The 20,457-nt window shown below is 46.3% G+C and overlaps 2 protein-coding genes and 4 non-coding genes across 6 annotated transcripts in view; 4 read left to right on the top strand and 2 right to left on the bottom strand.

Annotated features, from left to right (window-relative positions):
* Positions 1-1,949, bottom strand: part of LASP1 (LIM and SH3 protein 1) — a 39,429-nt gene extending 37,480 nt beyond the window's left edge. The window contains exon 1 of the mRNA XM_030296819.2: positions 1,744-1,949. Coding sequence (XP_030152679.1) covers positions 1,744-1,812 — 69 coding nt within the window. The 5' untranslated portion in view covers positions 1,813-1,949. The remainder of the gene's footprint in view (positions 1-1,743) is intronic.
* A 736-nt stretch (positions 1,950-2,685) lies between these two features.
* TRNAC-GCA lies at positions 2,686-2,757 on the top strand. The gene has a single exon. It is a non-coding gene; the product is annotated as a tRNA-Cys (tRNA).
* A 1,624-nt stretch (positions 2,758-4,381) lies between these two features.
* Positions 4,382-4,453, bottom strand: TRNAC-GCA. Its single transcript has one exon. It is a non-coding gene; the product is annotated as a tRNA-Cys (tRNA).
* Positions 4,454-7,023: 2,570 nt separating this feature from the next.
* TRNAC-GCA lies at positions 7,024-7,095 on the top strand. The gene has a single exon. It is a non-coding gene; the product is annotated as a tRNA-Cys (tRNA).
* Positions 7,096-13,485: 6,390 nt separating this feature from the next.
* RPL23 (ribosomal protein L23) lies at positions 13,486-19,354 on the top strand. Its single transcript, XM_030295983.1, has 5 exons — positions 13,486-13,584; positions 14,159-14,242; positions 14,572-14,700; positions 19,006-19,119; positions 19,220-19,354. The coding sequence occupies exons 1-5, from the start codon at positions 13,572-13,574 to the stop codon at positions 19,300-19,302; spliced, it is 423 nt and encodes a 140-aa protein (XP_030151843.1). The 5' UTR covers positions 13,486-13,571; the 3' UTR covers positions 19,303-19,354.
* Positions 14,277-14,411, top strand: LOC115501903. The gene has a single exon (XR_003964954.1). It is a non-coding gene; the product is annotated as a small nucleolar RNA SNORA21 (small nucleolar RNA).
* Positions 19,355-20,457: the final 1,103 nt, after the last annotated feature.

The raw sequence follows: 20,457 nt of genomic DNA, 5'->3' as shown, positions 1-20,457 counted from the left end.
TTCCATAGTCCATGACTATGGAGAATAAGAGAGGCACATGAAATGCAGAGGCCAAAATCCCTCCCCACCAGGGGAAGGTAAAAATCCCAGTGTGCAAGGACAGTCTGTTCTTTAGCTAGTGCCTCCAAGCTCAAGTCCTGCCCTCCGGAGGCTGGCATGGTCTTTGGGAAGGTCAGCACCCACATCGCTTGTGTTCATAATATAAGCCCTCCTCTCCTCCTGCCCGGCCAAGACCAGGAGAGACAGAGAAACAGCAGCAGCCCTATATACTCGATTCCCCCAAGAGCAAGTTCAAATGTATTTCAGGACCTGGGAACACAATCCCATCTCCCTGATTCAGAGGCTAAAGATCACTGAGAAAGCGTCAATCCCAAAGGGGAGGGAAGAGACCAAAAGTATCCAATGAACTATCCTTTCCCAAATAAACCCTGGCTCCAGGTGTGCAATGAAAAAGTTGGCCCCAGACTTCTGTACCCCTCTTCCATCCCATGCCCCCCAACCCCTGCCAGTTCAGACAGTTAGGAGGGAACATTTGGACTTGGAGCCAGCTTTGGGAGGTGGGCAAAAGGCATGATGAGGAGGGAGACAAAACCACAGAGGCTTCTCCTCCAGAGTGGGGAGAAGATGCAGAGGGGAGGCATCGCCTTAGTATCTCAGGGAGCTTAAAAGACCAGAACCTACCCCAAACTGCTGGAAACACCCAGTTCTACTCTCCGCCCCCCTCCAAAAGTATAATAGCAACCAGATGAACAAGTCCAGCATGGATGGGGGAGACGACGCGTAAGGGCCCCCAGGGGACCGTGAATTTCCAGAAGGCCACCTTCCCCTCTTCCTAACACCTCCCCCTTTTCTTGGCTTCCCCTGAACTCAGCCAACCTCACCCTCCATTGGGGAAACCTGCTTTGAAAAGTTAGCTCTTTGTTCTACAAGCCAGTCTCAGGCTCTGAGCACAATTTCAGGAGATCTCTGCAAAGCACCCCCACCCACCCTACTCCAGCACCCGACCCCGCCCCGCTCTGGCTGGGCAGCCCAGCCCCGGGAGTTGGCTTCTAATTTGAGGTGGGGGCTGGGAAGCTATAGAGGAGGTCTGCTGCTAGTCCATTAAGCGTTGAACCACCGAGGGGGGTGCAGGTCGTCCAAAAAAAGGGGTCTCGCAGAGGGGCTCGGATCCTTATCCGAAGCCCAGTTCACCAGATGCAACATTCGCCGGCTGATAGCCCCCGCCCCCCAGTCTCCAGGCCATGAAGTCCGGCCATTTGCGGCCAGAGCTGAAGGTTTCACTGGGCCCCCCAGCCTCTGCCCCGCCCCCCCCCGCCGCCCCCTCCCTCTCCCCCTCCCCCTCCCCCAGCGCCCCGCGCTTCCGCCTACTTGGCGCTCAGCGCGCCGGGGAGAGGGAGCGGCCGTCTCCTCTCACTCTCCCGGCCCTAGGGGGCGGGACTGCACCCCTAACCTTCCCCCACCCCGGGGCCTGGCCTCCCTACTCCTCTTCCGTCCTCCCAGCCCCAGGGCACAGAGCCCACTCTTCTCCGGCAGTGGCCCTCCGCCACGCGCGGACTCCTCGCCTTGCAGCAGATCTCCCGGTTTCCAGACTGGGGTCTGTCCCCATACCCTGTGACACCGCCCTCCTTCCCTCCTCCCGGGATCGCTGGGATGAGGCGGCAGAGACCCGGCCCTTCTCTCCTCCCCTAATCTGGAGCATTGCTCGGGGATCGCAACGACGCGTCTCCCGATCTCGGGGCTCACCTTATCCAGACAGTTCACCTTCTCCGTGGGGTACACAATCTTGCCGCACCGGGCGCAGTTGGGATTCATGGCTCCGGGAAGGGCTGGGGCGGGGACGCCCGAGCTCGCGCGCGTTCTCTTTTCCCCGGAGCGAGCTGGCGGGAGGCGGCCGCGGCTGCAACTACACAGGCAGCGACGACGGCGGCTGGAGCTAGGGAACTGGCCTCCGCCTCCGCCCTCCTTCCCCTAATAAACACAGCGGGGAGGAGGGGCTGCACCGGGGCGGGGACGCGCCGCGGGCGCGGACAGGGGCGCGCGCGGGCGGCGCGCTCCCCGGGCGACGTGGGGCTGCGCGGGGGCGGATTCCGGGGAGGGCTGCGGGGCCGGGGGCGCGCGTCTAGGTGCGTCGGGAGGGTCCCGAGTGCCCCGGCGCTCTCCAGCAAAAGGTGCCCGGGAGAGGTGCGCCCCGAGGCCAGGGGCCCTTTGGCACTGGAGACCGCGCGGAGCCGGTCTGGCTGCACATCTGGGGAGCCCGGGCAGAGAGAGGCGCGCAAATCCCTCGCACCCGTCTAGGGTGGGGCTGGAACGCTCCGGAACGCCCGACTGGATTCACCAGATTCGGGGACTTTCCTTTGTGCCCGTAGGTACCTGGCGTGAACCTGCGGACGGAACGGGAAGCCCCTGCCCCGCCCCTCAGCCTCCCTTCCCCCCACATCCTTTTCCACATTTGTAGGGCGGAACCCGTCCCTACCGCCGGGACACTGCGCCTCGCAGCCCGAGCTAGTTCTACCCTTCCCGCGCTCTGCCCTGCAGCTTTCCCGGGGTTCTCCGGGTCCGGACACCTCTGCTTTCCCCTTGGCCCCCTTTCTTCCTTCATTCCTTTCCCCTTACTCTTTCTCCCTACCGTCAGTGTAGCAGTGTCTTAGCATCCAAAAGAGCCATCTCCAAGCGCAGCAGCGGCGCGGGGGTATAGCTCAGTGGTAGAGCATTTGACTGCAGATCAAGAGGTCCCTGGTTCAAATCCGGGTGCCCCCTTCGTGGCTTTTCCTTCACTCTGTGGTAAAGTAGTTAAACTACTGGATCTACTCTTAACATTGGATCGATCCTAGATTAAAAGAAAACAGAAAGTCGAGTTTTGTAAAATGCCTTCCTCGTTTTCCAACCGTTAGCAGAAAGCTTTCGCTTTTGCTTTGTACCCAGCAGGAGGAGGAGTGGATGTTCGCACAAATCAAGTACAAAAGCTGCGCGTCCCCATGATCTGCGCCCAAAGTGTCGGGATTTCTGGGTCGGCCGCCAGCCAGCCGCCTCACATGTGTCAGGCAGTTGGAGGCGCCAGGGTCAGGGGACAAGATTACTCCCCTATTTTGGCTTTCCGTTTCCGATGGGGGAGTTGGTCAAGAGAGGAAAACCCACAAATTAAGCCTTTCTCCAACTTTCTTTATTAACGGTGTCATAGACCTGTTGTGTTTGCCCTTCCCCAAAGCGCTTCAAATATGTCAAAATGGCGAAGGCACACCCATAGGCTCATTTTAATTTACAAAAATAAAGTTACAACGGGATGCAAACTGATATACTATTGCAGTGACTCTCAGACTTGAGTGTCCATCAGAATTACCAGAAGAGCTTGTTAAGACACCTCCAGTTTCTGATTCTGTAGGCCTGGGGTGGGACCTCAAGAATTTGCATTTGTAACCAGTTCCTGGGTGATGATGCTGCTGGTGGTGGGGGGGGACTACATTTTGAGAACCACTGAACTAGTAATAGGAGGCCATCGAGTTTCACAACCTGAAGGCGGGACAGATATCTGTTGTCAGATCACTGTTGGGCCACAGGGAAATAATAAGAATTAAAGCAGCAACGGCGTCCCCCTTGACTAGATTTTGCCCAAAAAAAGGAAAAATAAAGGAGAAAGGGAGAGGCATGCTGCCTGGGTCAGGGGGCAGCTGTGATATTTTAAACCCGGAATCTGGTTGTGTCATCCTTTGGAGCCCCGGGGGAATGCTGGAGTGCATTTTTCCCAATGGCTCCCATAACTGAGAAGCGTCAAGAGCCTGGACATGGAGACTGTTGTCCTGGTGCAAAGCCCAGTCCCAAGAAATACCCAGCTTTTCACCCCTTTCCTGGACACCGGGCCTCAAACTTACCACCTGTACATTGATCAGACCAAAGCTCTTGCCTTTGAGCTAATGTAAAGAAAGAGAACGCCGTCTACTTTTGACCTATCTTCTCTATGCCCTGGGTCTTAAACTTCGTGACCACATAGATAAACCTTCCAAACTTGGACTCTCTTCCCCTAGTCCTCTCAATTCAGAGTATGAACTAAGCAAAATAATATTGCCCTGGCCAGGCACTCCATTGTTACCCAAAAAGAAACTATAACATTAAACCAATAGATCTTGAACAGAACAATCTCAGGAAAATAGTTCTGCGTCTTCTTTCTACCCACAGGGATTCCACGAGTTTGGGGTATGTAGTAAGGCTTGGCAAAGTAATCCCTTTTCAACTTCCGGGGTGTTGCTCTTTGTTTCTCAGGTACAAAGGACAATACTTGCTGGGGGAAATCAGCCAAGTAGAAGCGACAAGGATTCCAGAGTTTCAGATTCAGAGAACCCTTAGATGTCTGGGTTATACCTGACTGTGAAAAACTTAAAGGTAGTCAAGGGGGCACCCGGATTTGAACCGGGGACCTCTTGATCTGCAGTCAAATGCTCTACCACTGAGCTATACCCCCTCTGCTGGTAGAGGCTTGGTAAATTCTTTTTACTGCAATCCTAAAATTTTCATCCTGAATATTATCTGTTCAAAGTTGGTTTCTTCTTACTAGATAATACTGAAATTTTTAATAAGGAGGAACAAAACTAAAACAGCAATAGAAGACACGGCATTTTGAAAAGACGTGAACTCAGGTACCATTCTGCCTTTTCAAAATAGGCTCAATTCTGTATCCGCAATCCCACCCATCTCTTTACCCAAAGAAGTCAGAAAACAACCTTTTGCAAAACCAGATAGGGAATCCTTTTTCCTGGTCTCTCTAAAAAGAATACAAACATCAGCTACCAAGACACCACTGAGAAACCTTCGCTGGCTACACTCTCTAGTGGTCGCTCCCTCTTTTAGTGGAGCCAACTACCCCACTTTAGGTGCAGAACACGCTGTCTGTTCTCACGCCGAGTTTATAATTTAATGAAGGCAAACTGGACACTAGAAAGTTAAGATCTGGAAGAGGTGAAAGAGACAGTTGGGCACCTGACAGTTGGCGGGCATTCTAGGCAGTGGGAATGATTACCGCAAAGGCGCCAGGACCAGAGAGGTTGGAGAGGTGAACAAGGCGAGAGCAATTCAACATAGCTGGACAGTTAGCCAGGGCCATAGAGGGCCTTATAGTCCAAGGTAAGGAGTCTGGATTTTATCCCAAATGGATGAAATGCCAGCCTTTGGCCAGTTTTGAGCAGGGATTTGAAATCATCACCCACACTGCTGTGGGGAAGATGTTTAGGGACTCAAGAACTGACATAGAGAATACGTACAATGGAATATTATTCAGCCTTAAAAAAAGAAGAAACTTTTGCAGTATTTTACAACATGGGATATCATGCTAAGTGAAATAAGCCTATCATAGAAGGACAAACACTGAGTTACATGAGGTACCTAAAACAGTCAAACTCATGGAAGCAGAGAGTGGGATGGTGGTTGCCAGGGACGAGGAAAGAGACACGGGGAGTTGCTAACCAATGGGTGTAAAGTTTCAATTACACAAAATGGGTAAGTTCTAGAGACCTGCTATACAACATTGTGCCTATAGTTAACAATGTTGTCTTGCACACTTAAAAATCTGTGAAGAGGGTAGATCTCATGTTGTGTTCTTACCACAATAAAGGAAAGGAAAAAGATGGACACAGAGAGACAGGTTAGGATTCTATTTCAGTCGTGCAGGTGAGAGATGGTGATAGTATCTTAGATTACAACAGTGTATTTGTTTCCTATTGCTGCTATAAACAAATCACCACAAACTTATTTCCTTAAAACAACACAAATCTACTATCTTATACTTCGGGAGGTCAGAATTCCAAAATCAAATTCACTGGGCTAACCTCAGGTTGACATGCCTGTATTCTTTTGGGAGGCTTTAGGAGAGAATCCGTTTCCTTGGCTTCAGTTGCTTCCAGAGGCCACCTGCATTTCTTGGCTCATGGCCCCTCCCTCCATCTTCAAAGCCAAGGTAGAACCTCTCACCCTCTGATCTCTGCTTCCATCCTTACTTCATGTTGGTAGCTTGAAATTGGCAGGTGGGAGTATTTGCGCCATGGGAATTAGCAAATGCTATAAATCGGGTCCTTTGAAGCCAGTTGTCAGCCATTTACCAGCACAGCACTACTCCTGATTCTGATTTTCTCGAAGAAGGAAGAGGCCAGCTCTTCAGCTAAGAGGGTGAGGAGAGAGACAATATGGAAGGTCTGAGACAGGAGAAAGTGTGTGAAATAGTCATTTTGGTGAGAAAGTGAACCTAGTCAGCCAGTAGTGTAGGAATACCAGAGAGGGTATTTTGAGATTGATGAGATGACACAGGACTTGTGAGCTCTCCTCCAACAAAATTCAGCTGCTTGGGTGCTAGTTTGGTGTAATCAATGTGAGAGTTGAGTTTAATTAGGATTGTGGTTTGGCTGGCAACTACAAACTAGGCTTATAGTGAACCAGGCGCTGTGCCAACTACTGTGGGGGAATACAAGGACGAATGAAAAGTGATCCCTGCCCTCAAGGAACTTAGTCTAGTTGGAGAAACAAGATCCGTACTCCAAGGGGAAAAGATTACTGGCAGTCGAGAAAGCAGATGCAGAGTAGCAGAACTGTAGACACAGGTGCTGGATAAAGAAATGAAGTCCCTGACTCTCTGGTAGTGAGAAAGAAGAAATGGACGGGCAATCACAGCTAAAGGAAGAGCTTTCCAGCCTAGGGGAAACCTGTTGATGTTTGAAGAAGCAAGGGGAGAGGAAATGACTGAAGATGCTGAGAACTGAGACAATAGAAGCTCATCTGGTACAGGAGCAGAGAGGGTCAAAAAGGGCAAGGGAAGCACTTCCTCTCCTACACACAGCACTGGACTGGGGGATTCAGTGCAGCTCAGGTTGCACGCAGGGAGGATGGCACTGCTAAGAAGAATCTTCCCTTGGTTCTTTGTATCACCCTGGGAAACTTGAAATCATAGGTTTAGTCAATCATAGGTACTAAACCACTATTAATCACCAGAGAAGTCTGGTCAGTGAACACTACAATTAAGGTATAATCCCTTCCTCTTTGGCAGAGGGGGGTATAGCTCAGGGGTAGAGCATTTGACTGCAGATCAAGAGGTCCCCGGTTCAAATCCGGGTGCCCCCTGCCATGTTTACTTTTAAGCCTTACTACCATCAAAATAGTAGGAAAAGGACAATGACTAACCACACAGGTATCTTGTCCATTCTGCAGAATGTCCTGGGAATACAGCAAATATAAACTACAGTGGATTTCAGGTTCTATAATACCTGCGTCAACATGCAGACAAAGGAATTATCATACAAGCTGGTACTGTCTGCAACCGTTCCAGGATCAGTGGATAGCAAATGGTGGTCTGGGGACTTTTTTGGGGAGTGGGGGGGAGTCTCTGAGGCCCTTTCTAGCAAGAGAAAAGGTAATCATATAATACGTTATTTACCTGTTTCTTGTTCTTTCATGAGGTTACAGTAGAGTTTTCCAGAAGTTACATGATGTGATATCATAACAGAATAAGTGCGGGAACATAAAAATCCAAGCTGCCTTTCATTAAGCCAGCCATTAAAGGGATCTCCAGAAGGTAAAGCAAAGTCACTCTTACTGTTTGGAAAAAAGTAGCTATTTTTCATTTTAAGATGTTAAGTATTTTTAAAAGGCAATGGACTTATTATTATCATAAGTGCATTAAAAAATACATACATTTCACAGTTTAAATGTCTGGTAAATATCGATAGATATAACCTATATAAACAAAAACTCTTTGGGGCCCTCAATAACTTAAGAATGTTAAGGGGTCTTCAGATGAAAATTTGAGAACCACTGCTCTGAGTAAAGAGGTGGCTCAGGGGCGGGCGTGCTGGGGTTGTGAGACGGCACAGGGAAGAGATGACATTTGAGCACAATTTTGAAGAATATGAGGATAAGGCAAGAATCCCGAAATCCTAAGCCATATGGTGTTGCTGGAGAGTGAAGTCTAAGAGGCAAGGTGATAGGAAATGAGCCCAGGAAAAGACTCCAATACTGTGCTTAAGGAGCTTGGACTTTATTGTATAAGCACTAGTGGGCCAGCATAGGGTTTTAAGCAATGGAATCTTATGGTCAGACACTGGTGGTAGCACCTATTTAGAAGGCTAACACAGGGGAGCCCGGCTGGCTTTGTTGGAAGAGCATGTGACTCTTGATCTCGGGGTTGTGAGTTTGAGCCCCATGTTGGGTGTAGAGTTTACTTAAAAAAATAAAAAGGAAAGAAAACTAATACAGGCAGAAGAGCAGATTTCCTGGGGAAATGATGGTTTCTGTTTTGGACCTGGCAGGTTTGAAGAGCCTGTGGGGTAAAAGTATCCCAATCACCAGTTCCATATATTGGCTAGAGCTAAGCAGAAATGTCTGGGCTGGAGATATAGATGGGGGAAGTGATCAGCATATAGAAGACAATTGAAGCTCTCAGGATGGGCGTGATCACCCAGGGAAGTACAGGAGGAGAGAGCATAGTGACTTTGAGCCTGTGCTTTGGAATCAGCCAGGTTTGGGGTGGTATTTCAGCTCTGCTTTTCACAAGCTGTGTGGTCTCGGACACATGGCTTAACCTTTTTATTTCTCAGTTTTCTCATCTGTAAAGTGAGAATAATAATACGAGGGTTATTGGGAGGATCCAAGAAGTCACATTCTAGTAACATGCTTAACTCAATGACTAGTAGTCAGTAACATTCCATAAATAGTAACTTCTATTGTTAGTAGCATCATGGAAACCATGGGTGAAGAGTGTTAAGAAGGTGGGAATGGTCACAATGTGAAATGCTGTGGAGGTCAAGTAGGATAAAGACTGAGGAGTGTCCTTGGATTTTGAAAACAAGTAGGTCATGGTGACATTTCTAGTATAATTTTTCAACATATATAATTTCTAGTATAATTTTAGTCATGTAGTGAGGACATAAGCTAGATTACAGGAGTTCAAGGAATGTGTGCATGCAAGAAATAAGGAAGTAGAGATTGATCATTCCCAGGCCTTTGGTTTTCATGGACCATTGAAATTACACACACACACACACACACACACACACACACACACACACACACAAAACAGTGGCATTGGGAGGGTGGAAAGCTGATTTAGGGTTGTAAGAAATATTTTTAACACCGAAAAAGATGAAAAGAAGATAATTCCAGAATAATAGGCAGTCCTTTAAATTGAGTAAATGTAACTTTATAAGAAACACTATATATTCCAAGTATTTCTAATTTTGCCGTTAAGTGAATGAAAGCTCCTTTATGCAAGGATGCTGACATATGGAGATGATTGAGATCAACTTCTTCATTTGTTCACCAACCAATCAACGTGTATTTACTGAGTGAGGCCCTATCCTAAGTGCTCGGGATATACTGTTGAACAAAAAAAGAACATGAACCCAGGCTTTATGCAACTTATAGACTAGTTATAGACTAGTTGGGGGGAGGGGTCATTCAACAAAAAATCTTCAAATGTATATTTATGAATTGTAATAAATAGTATAAAAGACATTTTAAAAATTAAAAAAAAGAGGGGGATGCCTGGGTGGCTCAGTCGGTTAAGCATCTGACTTCGGCTCAGATCGTGATCTCACGGTTTGTGAGCCCCACATCCAGCTCTGTGCTGACAGCTCAGAGCCTGGAGCCTGCTTCGGATTCTGTGTCTCCCTCGCTCTCTGCCCCTCCCCGACTCGCGCTCTGTCTCAAAAATAAACATTAAAAAAATTAAATAATAAAAATAAAATCGTATGAAAGAAAAATGCAGCATGTCAAAATAGCTTACAACAGGGGGACCTGACCTAGGATGGGGGTCAGGGCAGATCTCCCTAAGAGACATTTAAACTGAAGTCTGAACTTCAGTAGACATGATGTACATGATGAGGGTAGGCAGGGTAGAGTGTTCCGAGCATGTGTGAGACTTATGGGTATTCAGGAGCATGGACAGTATCTGGGACTAAAATGTCAACTCTTTGGAACAAGAGCAAGCATGGTGCAAGATAAGGTTGACAAGGTAGGACGAGGCCAGGTCAGGGCCTAGTAGACCACCATATGGATTTTAATTTTGATCTAAGAGCACTAGAAACCACTGGACGATTTTCAGGAGAGTGACATTGTAATATTTGTATTTGTGAAAAATGATTCTTGGCCATGAGAGAGTGGGTGGAAGAGGGAGAAATAGAGGTCAGGAGGTATGCTAGGAGGCTTCAAAAGCAGTTTAAGTAAGAGATGGACCCTAGCAGGACTAGAGGAGATGGAAAGAAGTGGATAGACGTGACCGACACTGTTTTTTAAATGTTTATTTATTTTTGACAGAGACAGACAGAACGCGAGTGGTGGAGGAGCAGGGAGACACAGAATCCGAAGTAGGCCCCAGGCTCTGAGCTGTCAGCACAGAGCCCGAAGCAGGACTCGAACCCACGAACCTCGAGATCATGACCTGAGCCAAAGTCAGAGGCTTAACTGACTGAGCCACCCAGGCACCCCAACAGACACTTTTTTAAAAAAAAAAAATTATTTATTTTGAGAGAGAAGAAGAGCATGAACCTGGGAAGGGCAGAGAGAGAATCCTAAGCAAGCTCCACGGAGCCCGACATGGGGCTCAAACCCACAACTCTGAAATCAAGACCTGAGCTGAGCTCAAGACTTGGACGCTTAACCGACTGAGCCACCCAGGTGCCCCTAAGATTTATTTATTTGTTTGCTTATTTATTTATAGATTTTTTTTTAAGTAATCTCCACATCCAACATGGGGCTTGGACTCACAACCCCAAGATCAAGAGTCCCATGCTCTACACAGAGCCAGCCAAGCACCCCTACAACAGACCTTTAGAAGGCAACCTGAAAAGGACTTGGCTAAGAGTCTCAGATGGACACCTGGATGGATGGTGGTTCCATTTATCAAGAGAGACACATTTGCTAAGGAAATCATATGTTCAGAAACCCATGGAATTTGGTTGAGAAGTGAAAGAGAGTGAAAAATTGGTAGCTAGAGAAGTTGGTGGGATCAACTGAAGGCATTTTAAGAGTGATAAGAGAGATTTATAAATGTACAGATTTATAGACTTCTTAATGTTGAAGTGCCCCAGAGCTTAGCTCATGGTCTTTATTTATCCTTACTTTTTTTTTTTTTAGATTTTTAAATTTATTTATTTTGAGAGCAAGAGTGTGTGAGTGGGGGAGGGGCAGAGAGAGAGAGAGAGAGAGAGAGAGAGAGAGAGAGAGAGAGAAAGAAAATCCCAAGTAGGCTCCACACTATTAGCACAGAGCCTGATGCAGGGCTTGAACTCACGAACCATGAGATCATGACCTGAGCTGAAATCAAGAATCAGATGCTTAACCAACTGAGCCACCCAGGGTCCCCTAGATTTTTTTTATTTTGAATTAATCTCTACATCCAACATGGGGCTCGAACCTGCAACCCCAAGATCAAGAGTCGTTTGCTCCAGGTACCCCTATCCTTACTTCTTTATGATCTCATCCACTGTCATGGCTTTAAACACGGTTGACCCTTCAACAACATGGGTTTGAACTGCACTGGTCCACTTATATATGCATTTTTAAAAATATACATATTGTAGTACTGTAAATGTATTTTTTCTTCCCTATGATTTTCTTAAATTATTATTTTTTAAGTTTATTTATTTGAGGGGGAGGGGCAGAGAGAGTGGGAGAGATTGTGAATCCCAAGCAGGCTTCACAACAGCAGCACAGAGCACAAGGTGGGGCTCGAACTCACAAACCCATGAGATCATGACCTGAACCAAAATCAAGAGTCGGCTGCTTAACTGACTGAGCCACCCAGGCACCCCTATTCCTTATTATTTCCTTAATAACATTTTATTTTCTGTCTTATATTCTAAGAGTCCAGTATTCTGAATCCAGTACATACAACATACAAAATATGTCTATGCTATTGGTAAGGCTGCTGGTCAAGTAGGCTAGTAGTAAAGTTTTAGGGGAGTCAAAAGTTATACATGAATTTTTGAGTGCATGGAGGGGTCAGAGCCTCTAATCCCTGAATTGTTCAAGGGTCAACTGTATACCTATACGCTAACAACTCCCGAATTTATAGATCCTTCTCTCCAGAACTCCAGGCTAATGTGTCCAACTTGTTATTTGAATTTTGTTTGGTTGTCTAATAGGCATCTAACTTAACATGTCCAAAATTGAAGTCCGGTTCTTAACCCTCAAATCTGTTCCCCCATAGTTTTCCCCAAGCCAGTTAATGGCAAGGCCATTTTCAGCTTGCTCAGACGTTTAAGGCCTTGGAGACATTTTGATTCCTTCCTTTCTTTCATGCCCCACATTTTGTTGGCTGTACCTCCAAAACACATCCAGAACCTGACCACATTACATTACCTCTACTGCTACCACTCTAGTCCAAATCACCATCATTCTTTCCTGAGTATTGCAAGAGCTTCCTAGCACATCTCCTTACTTGTAACTTTGTGTCCTTTCCCACAGTCTAGCTTCAATTAGAGTGATCTCAGGCACACTCATGCCTTAGGAAGCCTTCACTGGCTCATGACTATCTGTACTGCCCTTCCCTGCGAACTCCCTCACCTAAAATCTAATATCAAATAATCTTATTTGCTTTAATATCAGCTTCTCCCATGGAGCCCACACTGACCACATTGTTTCAAATTACAATTTGCCCCTCCACCCACTTCCTGATGCCTCTTACCTTGTTCTTTTACTTTTCCATGGTATGCATCATCTAACACACTATACACTGCAGTTATTGTATCTATTGTTTACTAATACCCACTGTCATTGCCACCCTAGCAGAATCGTTTATCTGTTTTTCCCCCTGATGTAGTCTAATGTATGCCCATGACAGTACCTGGCATAAAGCAGGTGCTCAATTAATATTTGAATATATCAACAGAAGGAAAGAGGCCAGAATGGGGAGGTTGAAGCTATAAAAGGGGTAACTGACATGCCAGGATCTCTAAAATACAAATGGGTATGGAACCAAACACACACACACACACACACCTACACACACCGCACACGGGATTATCTGCAGCACTAGAATGGCTCTTCCCAATACCACATCCTTTTGGGGGAGGGGGGGAGGGAACTTTCACATTTGTTTATTTTTACTCGCCATCTCTTTTTCAGCACAGTTTTTTTTTTTTCAAGACCACATCCTAAGCGTACCGTTTAGAGCTTTCTCGCTCGGTCCCCCACGCCCTGTGTTCTTCGGGGGGCCCCTACACAGCACAGAACCTTTTAATCAATCATTTCTGAGCTTCTAAGGTCCAGCGAAGTTCCTGACGCGTATTACGTGCTCAAAAGAGGTTTTTGGGTAAATTTACCAATGTTTCTGTGCCCCCGACTACATTAGACTTCTTAAAAAGGAGACTCCGGACGTCACTCGCTCCAGCAGCCCTCAGCGCCGACACCGCCCACTTCGCCGCGAGAACTTAACCCGACGGCCAGCATTTATTACGTAATAAAACTGCGCCCTGAAGCGGTGGAGGGAAGAGGCGGATTGAGCAGGCTCCGGGACACGTGACGGGATTGGGCGGGGCATCAAGGTTCATATCCCAGAGTCCTTTGCACTGACTCCTTTTCCGACTCCTTGTTGAGCAAAGATGTCGAAGCGAGGTGAGTATCTGGGAGATCCTTCGCCATCTGTCGCGAGGTGGCTGCTGGTCGCGCCCGGAGCGCGACCACGGGCAGCTGTGGCGCTTTGCGCTCCTCCCGGGCGGAGAGGGAGAGGAGGGCCGCGAGAGAGCGCTGGAAGGGCTGCCGAAAGCGGCTGGGGGGGCCTGGCGGGTTGAGTTGGCCGGATCCGGACGGGACTCTAGACCGAACCTCGCAGGGTCGCTCTGCGCCTAGAGCTCCAGTAATGGAATTGAAGTGGGGCTGGCTTAGGCCCTATGCTGGGCGACTTGTGCGGGCTCCCGCCTTGCAAGAAGAGCTACGTGGTGCAAAAGCTGGAACGAAGATTGGGTGGTTCGGGCCCCTTACTCTCCACGTAAAGGCGGTAATAGTGTGGAATTGGCTGTTCGCCATGAGAACGGGGTGGCACATGGGGAGGGGTAGGTGGAATCCCAGAGAGTGGGAATTTAGTCTGCCGTTTCCCAAAGCACGTGCGAATGAATTTATACGAGTGTGAGGGCAACTCCGAACCATGACTAGACAGCGACCCCATTCCTGTGTTCCTTCCTACCCGCAGGACGTGGTGGGTCCTCCGGTGCGAAATTCCGGATTTCCCTGGGTCTTCCGGTCGGAGCCGTGATCAACTGTGCTGACAACACGGGTGAGACCTTCAGCTGCACCCTGCCAACCCCCCCCCCCTTTTAAAAGCACTCGTTGGGCCTTGACTAATGACCCACTGAGCCGTCAAGAAAGGGCAGAGGAAAAACACTGCTTTTGGGTGAAGCAGCAGCATGCTGTGTTGTTTTGCTTCAATCGGTGGTGTGACAAGGTATTGCACCTTGGTCAGGTGTGGGGGGGGGCAACTAACTCTTTGGGAGTAAGGGGAGGGAGAGGGTCTGGAAGTGACGGGGTGGGGGGGGAAATGTTACACCTGGAGAACTGCTTAATAAGCTCTCCAAAAAAGTCATGTTTGTTTACATTCTTTTATAGGAGCCAAAAATCTGTATATCATCTCTGTGAAGGGGATCAAAGGAAGACTGAATAGACTTCCTGCTGCTGGCGTGGGTGACATGGTGATGGCCACAGTGAAGAAAGGCAAACCAGAGCTCAGAAAGAAGGGTGAGTGGAGGTCCTGAGTCCTCCTGTTGCTTGGTGGACAGGTGCCCTTTACTAGAAAATGGAACAGTTACTCTACCATTTTCAAGGCTTCTTAAAAGCTTGATTTTCTTTGAGAGGAAGTCTGAGCTATTTATCTGCAATTGAAGTTTTGCTCTTGGCTGTGTTAGAGACTATTCTCTTCCCTATCTGGTTTTGTTGTATCTGTCGCTTTTTTTTTTTTTAATTGTTTTAAGTAATCTCTGCCCAGCCTGGGGCTTGAACTCATTACCCTGAGATCAAGAGTGACATGCGCTAGTGACTGAGCCAGCCATACACCCCATTGTTACATTTGTCCTTGTCCCCTTACGCCCTAAGTGTATTTGCCACACTGAAGTCAGGGCCCATCTTTTAAAAATGTAAGTCTGGGGTGTCTGGGTGGCTCAGTCAGTTAAGTGGCAGACTTCAGCTCAGGTCATGATCTCACGGTCTCTGAGTTTGAGCCCAGCGTCGGGCTCTGTGCTGAGAGCCTGGAGCCTGCTTCAGATTTTGTGTCTCCCTCTCTCTCTGCCGCTCCCCTGCTTTCTCTCTCTCTCTCTCTGTCAGGAACTGAATAAATATTTGGAAAAAAAAAAATTTAAAGTGTAAGTCTTGGGGCACCTGGCTGGCTTAAATGTAAACCTTGGCTTGTCATTTCCCTACTTAAGTTCTTTCTTGGTTCCCAATACAAGCTGCGAGGAAGTACATATTTACCCTGCCATTTCCCCGAGTTCAGTGGATAGTTCTAAACCACATCAGGTACCTATACCTGTAGAAACAAAAGCCCTGTCCTTGTAGAACTTAGTCCTTCTTCATGGTGCCTTCTCCAGCTCTATTGCTTTCAGGTCTTGATTTCTCCCTCCACCTTCCTTGGTGCTTCAGATCCTTTGTACTTTGTGCCTCCTGCCTGGAATACTCAAATTCAATCATCTTTAGCTCACTTCCTCGTTAACACATCTCCCCATCCACCAACACCCCCCCCCGCCCCCCATCCTCCAGTAACCTAAATCCAAGTGGTATTTTTTGTGTAGCATTAGAGTTGTTTCTTCTACTTAAGTTCAGAAGATCAGGTAACTGTCTGGTTCATTGCTGATTTCTCAGCTACAAATGAATATGGTGGTGTTTAGTGTATATATATGTGTGTGTGTGTATAATTTAAAAAATTTCTTTTAGTATTTATTTATTTTTGGGAGACACAGTGCAAGCAGGGGAGGGAGGGGCAGAGAGAGAGAGACAGAATCTGAAGCAGGCTCCAGGCTCTGAGCTGTCAGCACGGAGCCCAACGCGGGGCTCGAACCCACGAAGTAGGGGATCATGACTTGGGCTGAAGTCAGACGCTTAACTGACTGAGCCACCTAAGCGCCCCAGTTTTTAAGTAACCTCTGCACCCAGCATGGGCCTTGAAGTCAGGATCCCAAGATCAAGAGTCACATGCCCTACTAACTGAGCCAGCCAGATGCCCCAGTAAATGTGGGGTTTGTTTGGTTTTTTGTTTTTTTAATAGGCATTTAGAGTTGACCAGGTGTCAGGCAAGTTTCCTTTCCTGGAACTACTGATTTGAAAGGGAAGAATGAAAACTTGCATAAAGTGGTTGTGAGATTCAGATAAAGCGTGTAGAGCATTTGGCCTGGGACACCTAGCACTTTGTAAGTACAGAATAACATATTCTTCGTGTTTTAAGGCAGGTTCTTTTTATAGAGGAGATTAACTCAAGATTGTGACTTGTCAAAAGTTTGTCATGGTTGCTTCTAAATCTCTTCTGGTAGACACTAAAACGGGGAGCTGGTCATTGCTTAATCCCCACTAGGTGTAGGAGTTGGTCGAGGGGAGAAGGTTTTGGAGCACTTCTGACTTGTGATGTCTTGTCTGGTTTTAGAGCTTCTAACACTCAGTGAACTTAACTTCAGCTCTTGGAACTTTCCTCCTGTACCTGTTTAGTCTGTCTGCCCTGGAATGTTTTCCTCTTCCTGAGGAGTCTGAGCTATCACTTGAATATACAGTACAAATATGATGGGTCTTGGCCACATACTGCAGTTACTCCTGGTAAACCTGCATAAACACACATCTCTACCGCTTGGTTTTTTTAGCCTTTGGGTCAAAAATCTTTGTTCTCCTTTAATACCACTTGAGGGTTTGGTAGGCAAGGAGTACCAAGCATTGTGGTTAAACATCGATTAATCAATGTGTAAATTGAGATCTACATGTGACTGGACAGGCTTTCCTCTTAGAACACTTGCTGGGTCTGATCTGTGGCCTGGAAAGCTGTCAGAGAAGGGCAGAGCAACCCGCTTGTCACCGTTGGTGAGATGGCAGCAGTACATGTTGTTGGTCTCCATCTGATTATTGTGGGACAGACCAGAGAACACTTCATGGTTTTAAAAATAGTTGTGAATTTCCAACTCCATCAATGTCTTACTTGTTCTGGGTTCTGCCAAATGAATACATCCCCTCACGTTAGGCTTCCATATAGCAGAAACTTGAAATGCAGGCAGTGGAAAGGGGCAGTTTTGCAAGTCAAAGTCTTGGATTTGTGTGGCCTTGTTCATCTGCTAGATTGGTCATTTGTGAGAATTTAAATGGTTATGAGTAGGGGTGCCTGACTGGCTCTGGGTAGAGCATACAACTCTTGATCTTGGGGTCATGAGTTCAAGCCCCATGTTGGGCATAGAGTTTACTTTTTAAAAAATGGTTTTGAGTAGATAAGGGCTCAACAGGAGGCTCTTAGTAAATACTAGTTAACCCTCAACGTGTATTTCATTGTTAAAAACTTGATCAGAGTCTATGTATAGAGACAGTATTTGCCTCAAGGATAGCCAGGATCCCTGTCCTATAAAAAATCCTGTATTTGCAGTGTCTGACCTTGAATATGGCAATGTAACTGTTATCTCTATTTTCCAAGAGGAAAACTTGAACCTCAGATTATTAAGTAACTTGTTCAGTGACTGTCAAGATTTGCATGCAGGTTGTGTCTGACTTTAGTTCTTTCAAGTGCAGTAGGTGAAGATCTGGGAAAGTGTTCACTTTACGTGCAGGTAAGTTTTTAGAAGTTACTTAAGACCCTGGAAAACAGTTCCTCAAAAAGTTAAACCCAGTTAATTACATAGGCAATAGAAGTTAAATTAAAATTGCCCAACTTTCAGACTTCCAAGAGATGATCACTGTTAATATTTTGCCGTATGTCCTTTTTTCTTGACTTCTGTGCAAAAAATTTCTTGTTTAAATGGGACCATGACCTTCCCATTAACCCATTCTTCTTGCTTCACAGATGATTGTACTACATATGAAAAATTACAGATAGACCTAATCATTTTTAAATGATTCTGTTTTGTGTTTTTGCCATGAGACAGATGGGTTAATTCCAAGTTTTTGCTCTATTAACATATGTATGTGCCCAGCAGTAGCAGTTAGGCATTTGAGATAAAGTAGAGTGTGTGGTCACGATCCTGGACATACTCAGGGAGTTCAAGGAGTGTGTACACATATGCACGCTAGAAGTTGCAGGGTTTCTTTGGCTAAATTCATGTGTAAATGAGCTGATATTTATATAATCTAACATGGTACATACTCAGTTCCAACATAATCTTGGAGGGCAGTAATTTTTACATCTAGGTGTGTATTTTCTTAGAAGTTTTGATCTGTACTGGGGTGGAACATTGCCTAATGAGTTAATAGCTTGGCCTCTACTTTTTCAGGGTTTTTTTGTTTGTTTGTTTTTTAACGTTTATTCATTTTTGAGAGACAAAGCATGAGCAGGGAAGGGGCAGAGAGAGAGGGAGACACAGAATCTGAAGCACATTCCAGGCTCTGAGCTGTCAGCACAGAGCCCAATGCTGGGCTCGAACTCACAAACTGCGAGATCATGACCTGATTCGAAGTCGGACACTCAACCGACTGAGCCACCCAGGCGCCCCACTACTTTTTCAGTTCTAAAGGGGGTCCCATTTTGTGATACTAGGATCTTAACAGTCCCCACCTGTTGGGTGAAAGCATAGAAGGTGCTTAGCAAGTTTCCTGCTGGTATGTTGCTAATTGTTCTCCTGAAAGAAGGTCCAAATTTACACTTGAAGGAAATGCAGGCAGTTTTGACTTGGAGTAAGGTCTTTCCATAAGGGGCGATTGGTGTTTGATAAGGGGTTTGTCTCTCAGACTTGCTTTTAGGGAATGAAAAGCTAATGGTGAGTATGCATTCCGTCCAAATGGAAATGTTGGGGAACTGGGTGGGATGTAAACTGCTCTCTTGTGGTGGCACTGGGACAGGTTAAATGACTGCTACCCTTTTTTCCCTTTTAGTACATCCAGCAGTGGTAATTCGACAACGAAAGTCATACCGGAGAAAAGATGGAGTGTTCCTCTATTTTGAAGATAATGCGGGGGTCATAGTAAATAATAAAGGTGAAATGAAAGGTAAGAAAGTATCCACGTTGTTCCCTAGGTCTTTGAGATGGGACGATTTAACCTTGGGTCTGTCTGATCTTACCTGTCACCACATTCTTTTTTTATGCAGGTTCTGCTATCACAGGACCCGTTGCAAAGGAGTGTGCAGACTTGTGGCCCAGGATTGCATCCAATGCTGGCAGCATCGCATGATTATTTCCTTTATCTGTTTTAAAAAAGAAGTAAAAGTTATGTGCTCCCAGTGTTTGCTTTCTTGTTCTCTTGTACACGTTACTCTTCTTGACACCACCTAGCCCTTGCGTCCTTTTGTAAAATGAAATTACTCAGTGCAAACTTCCTGGGGACATGTGTGAAACAAAGATAAACAGTACTTGCACTTTTCGACTCTATAGACACGGACTTTCCAATTTCTGCTGTAAAAACTTATTTGGGTTTGGAGTCCTTAAATCGCAGATAGTGGGTACTGTTTGATAGGAGGTTACCCCAGGTAACTGCCTTGCAATTCATTTGAGATAATGTAGAGTGAATGGTCAGATCCTAGACACACATGGAGGTCCAGAGCGACGTGAGGAAGGACCAGATTCAGGTGTATAGATGCATATTTGTGCAGTTCTGGGTTTTGGGTAAACTGGCACATAAATGACTTTATTTGTAAAACCTAACATGTATGTAACTGCCATTGGGTTTGCTTTTATGAACGGTGATTAAATTATTTTATTTTAAGTTATCAGGTTTTTTGCTATCAAAACATTTTGACAGGATGGCTGTATAATGTACCTGCTAAACCTTAGTTCGAGGATAAAAGGTGATGGGGGCGCCTGGGTAGCACAAGCCAGGTCACAAGCTCACAGTGCCTGAGTTGGAGGCCCAGATTGCAGAGCCTGCTTGGGATTCTCTCTGTCCCTTCCCCACTCTAAACTTAAAAAAAAAAAAACTTCAAAACCTTAAAAAATAAAGGTGATGTGATGATACCAGCACAGTGGGTGTAAACCTTGGCAAATTCTACTTGAAGGAGGAGTTGGACATTGGTTTTTGTTTTTAAGAGAGAATCTAAAGCAGGCTCCACATTGAGTGTGGAGCCCTACACTGGACTCAATCTCACAACCATGGCATCATGACCTGAGCTAAAATAAGAGTTGGATATTCAACCAACTGAGCCACCCAGGTGCCCCTGTAACTTTTCTTTCTAAACCATGAGAACATTTATGTGATGTTTCAAGGCCTGAGGAAAAATGACCATTTGGCAGGTTTGGGTCAATAGTGTGGCCTAAAGATGTTGGAATAGGCTTTTTAGAGTGAGGTTTGTGTTCATGCATCTTATTTTGAGATTAACAGTATTCTGAAAAT

This window comes from Lynx canadensis, chromosome E1, assembly GCF_007474595.2.
Source record: "Lynx canadensis isolate LIC74 chromosome E1, mLynCan4.pri.v2, whole genome shotgun sequence".
Classification (NCBI taxonomy): domain Eukaryota; kingdom Metazoa; phylum Chordata; class Mammalia; order Carnivora; family Felidae; genus Lynx; species Lynx canadensis.
This window is presented reverse-complemented; position numbering and strand designations above follow the sequence as displayed.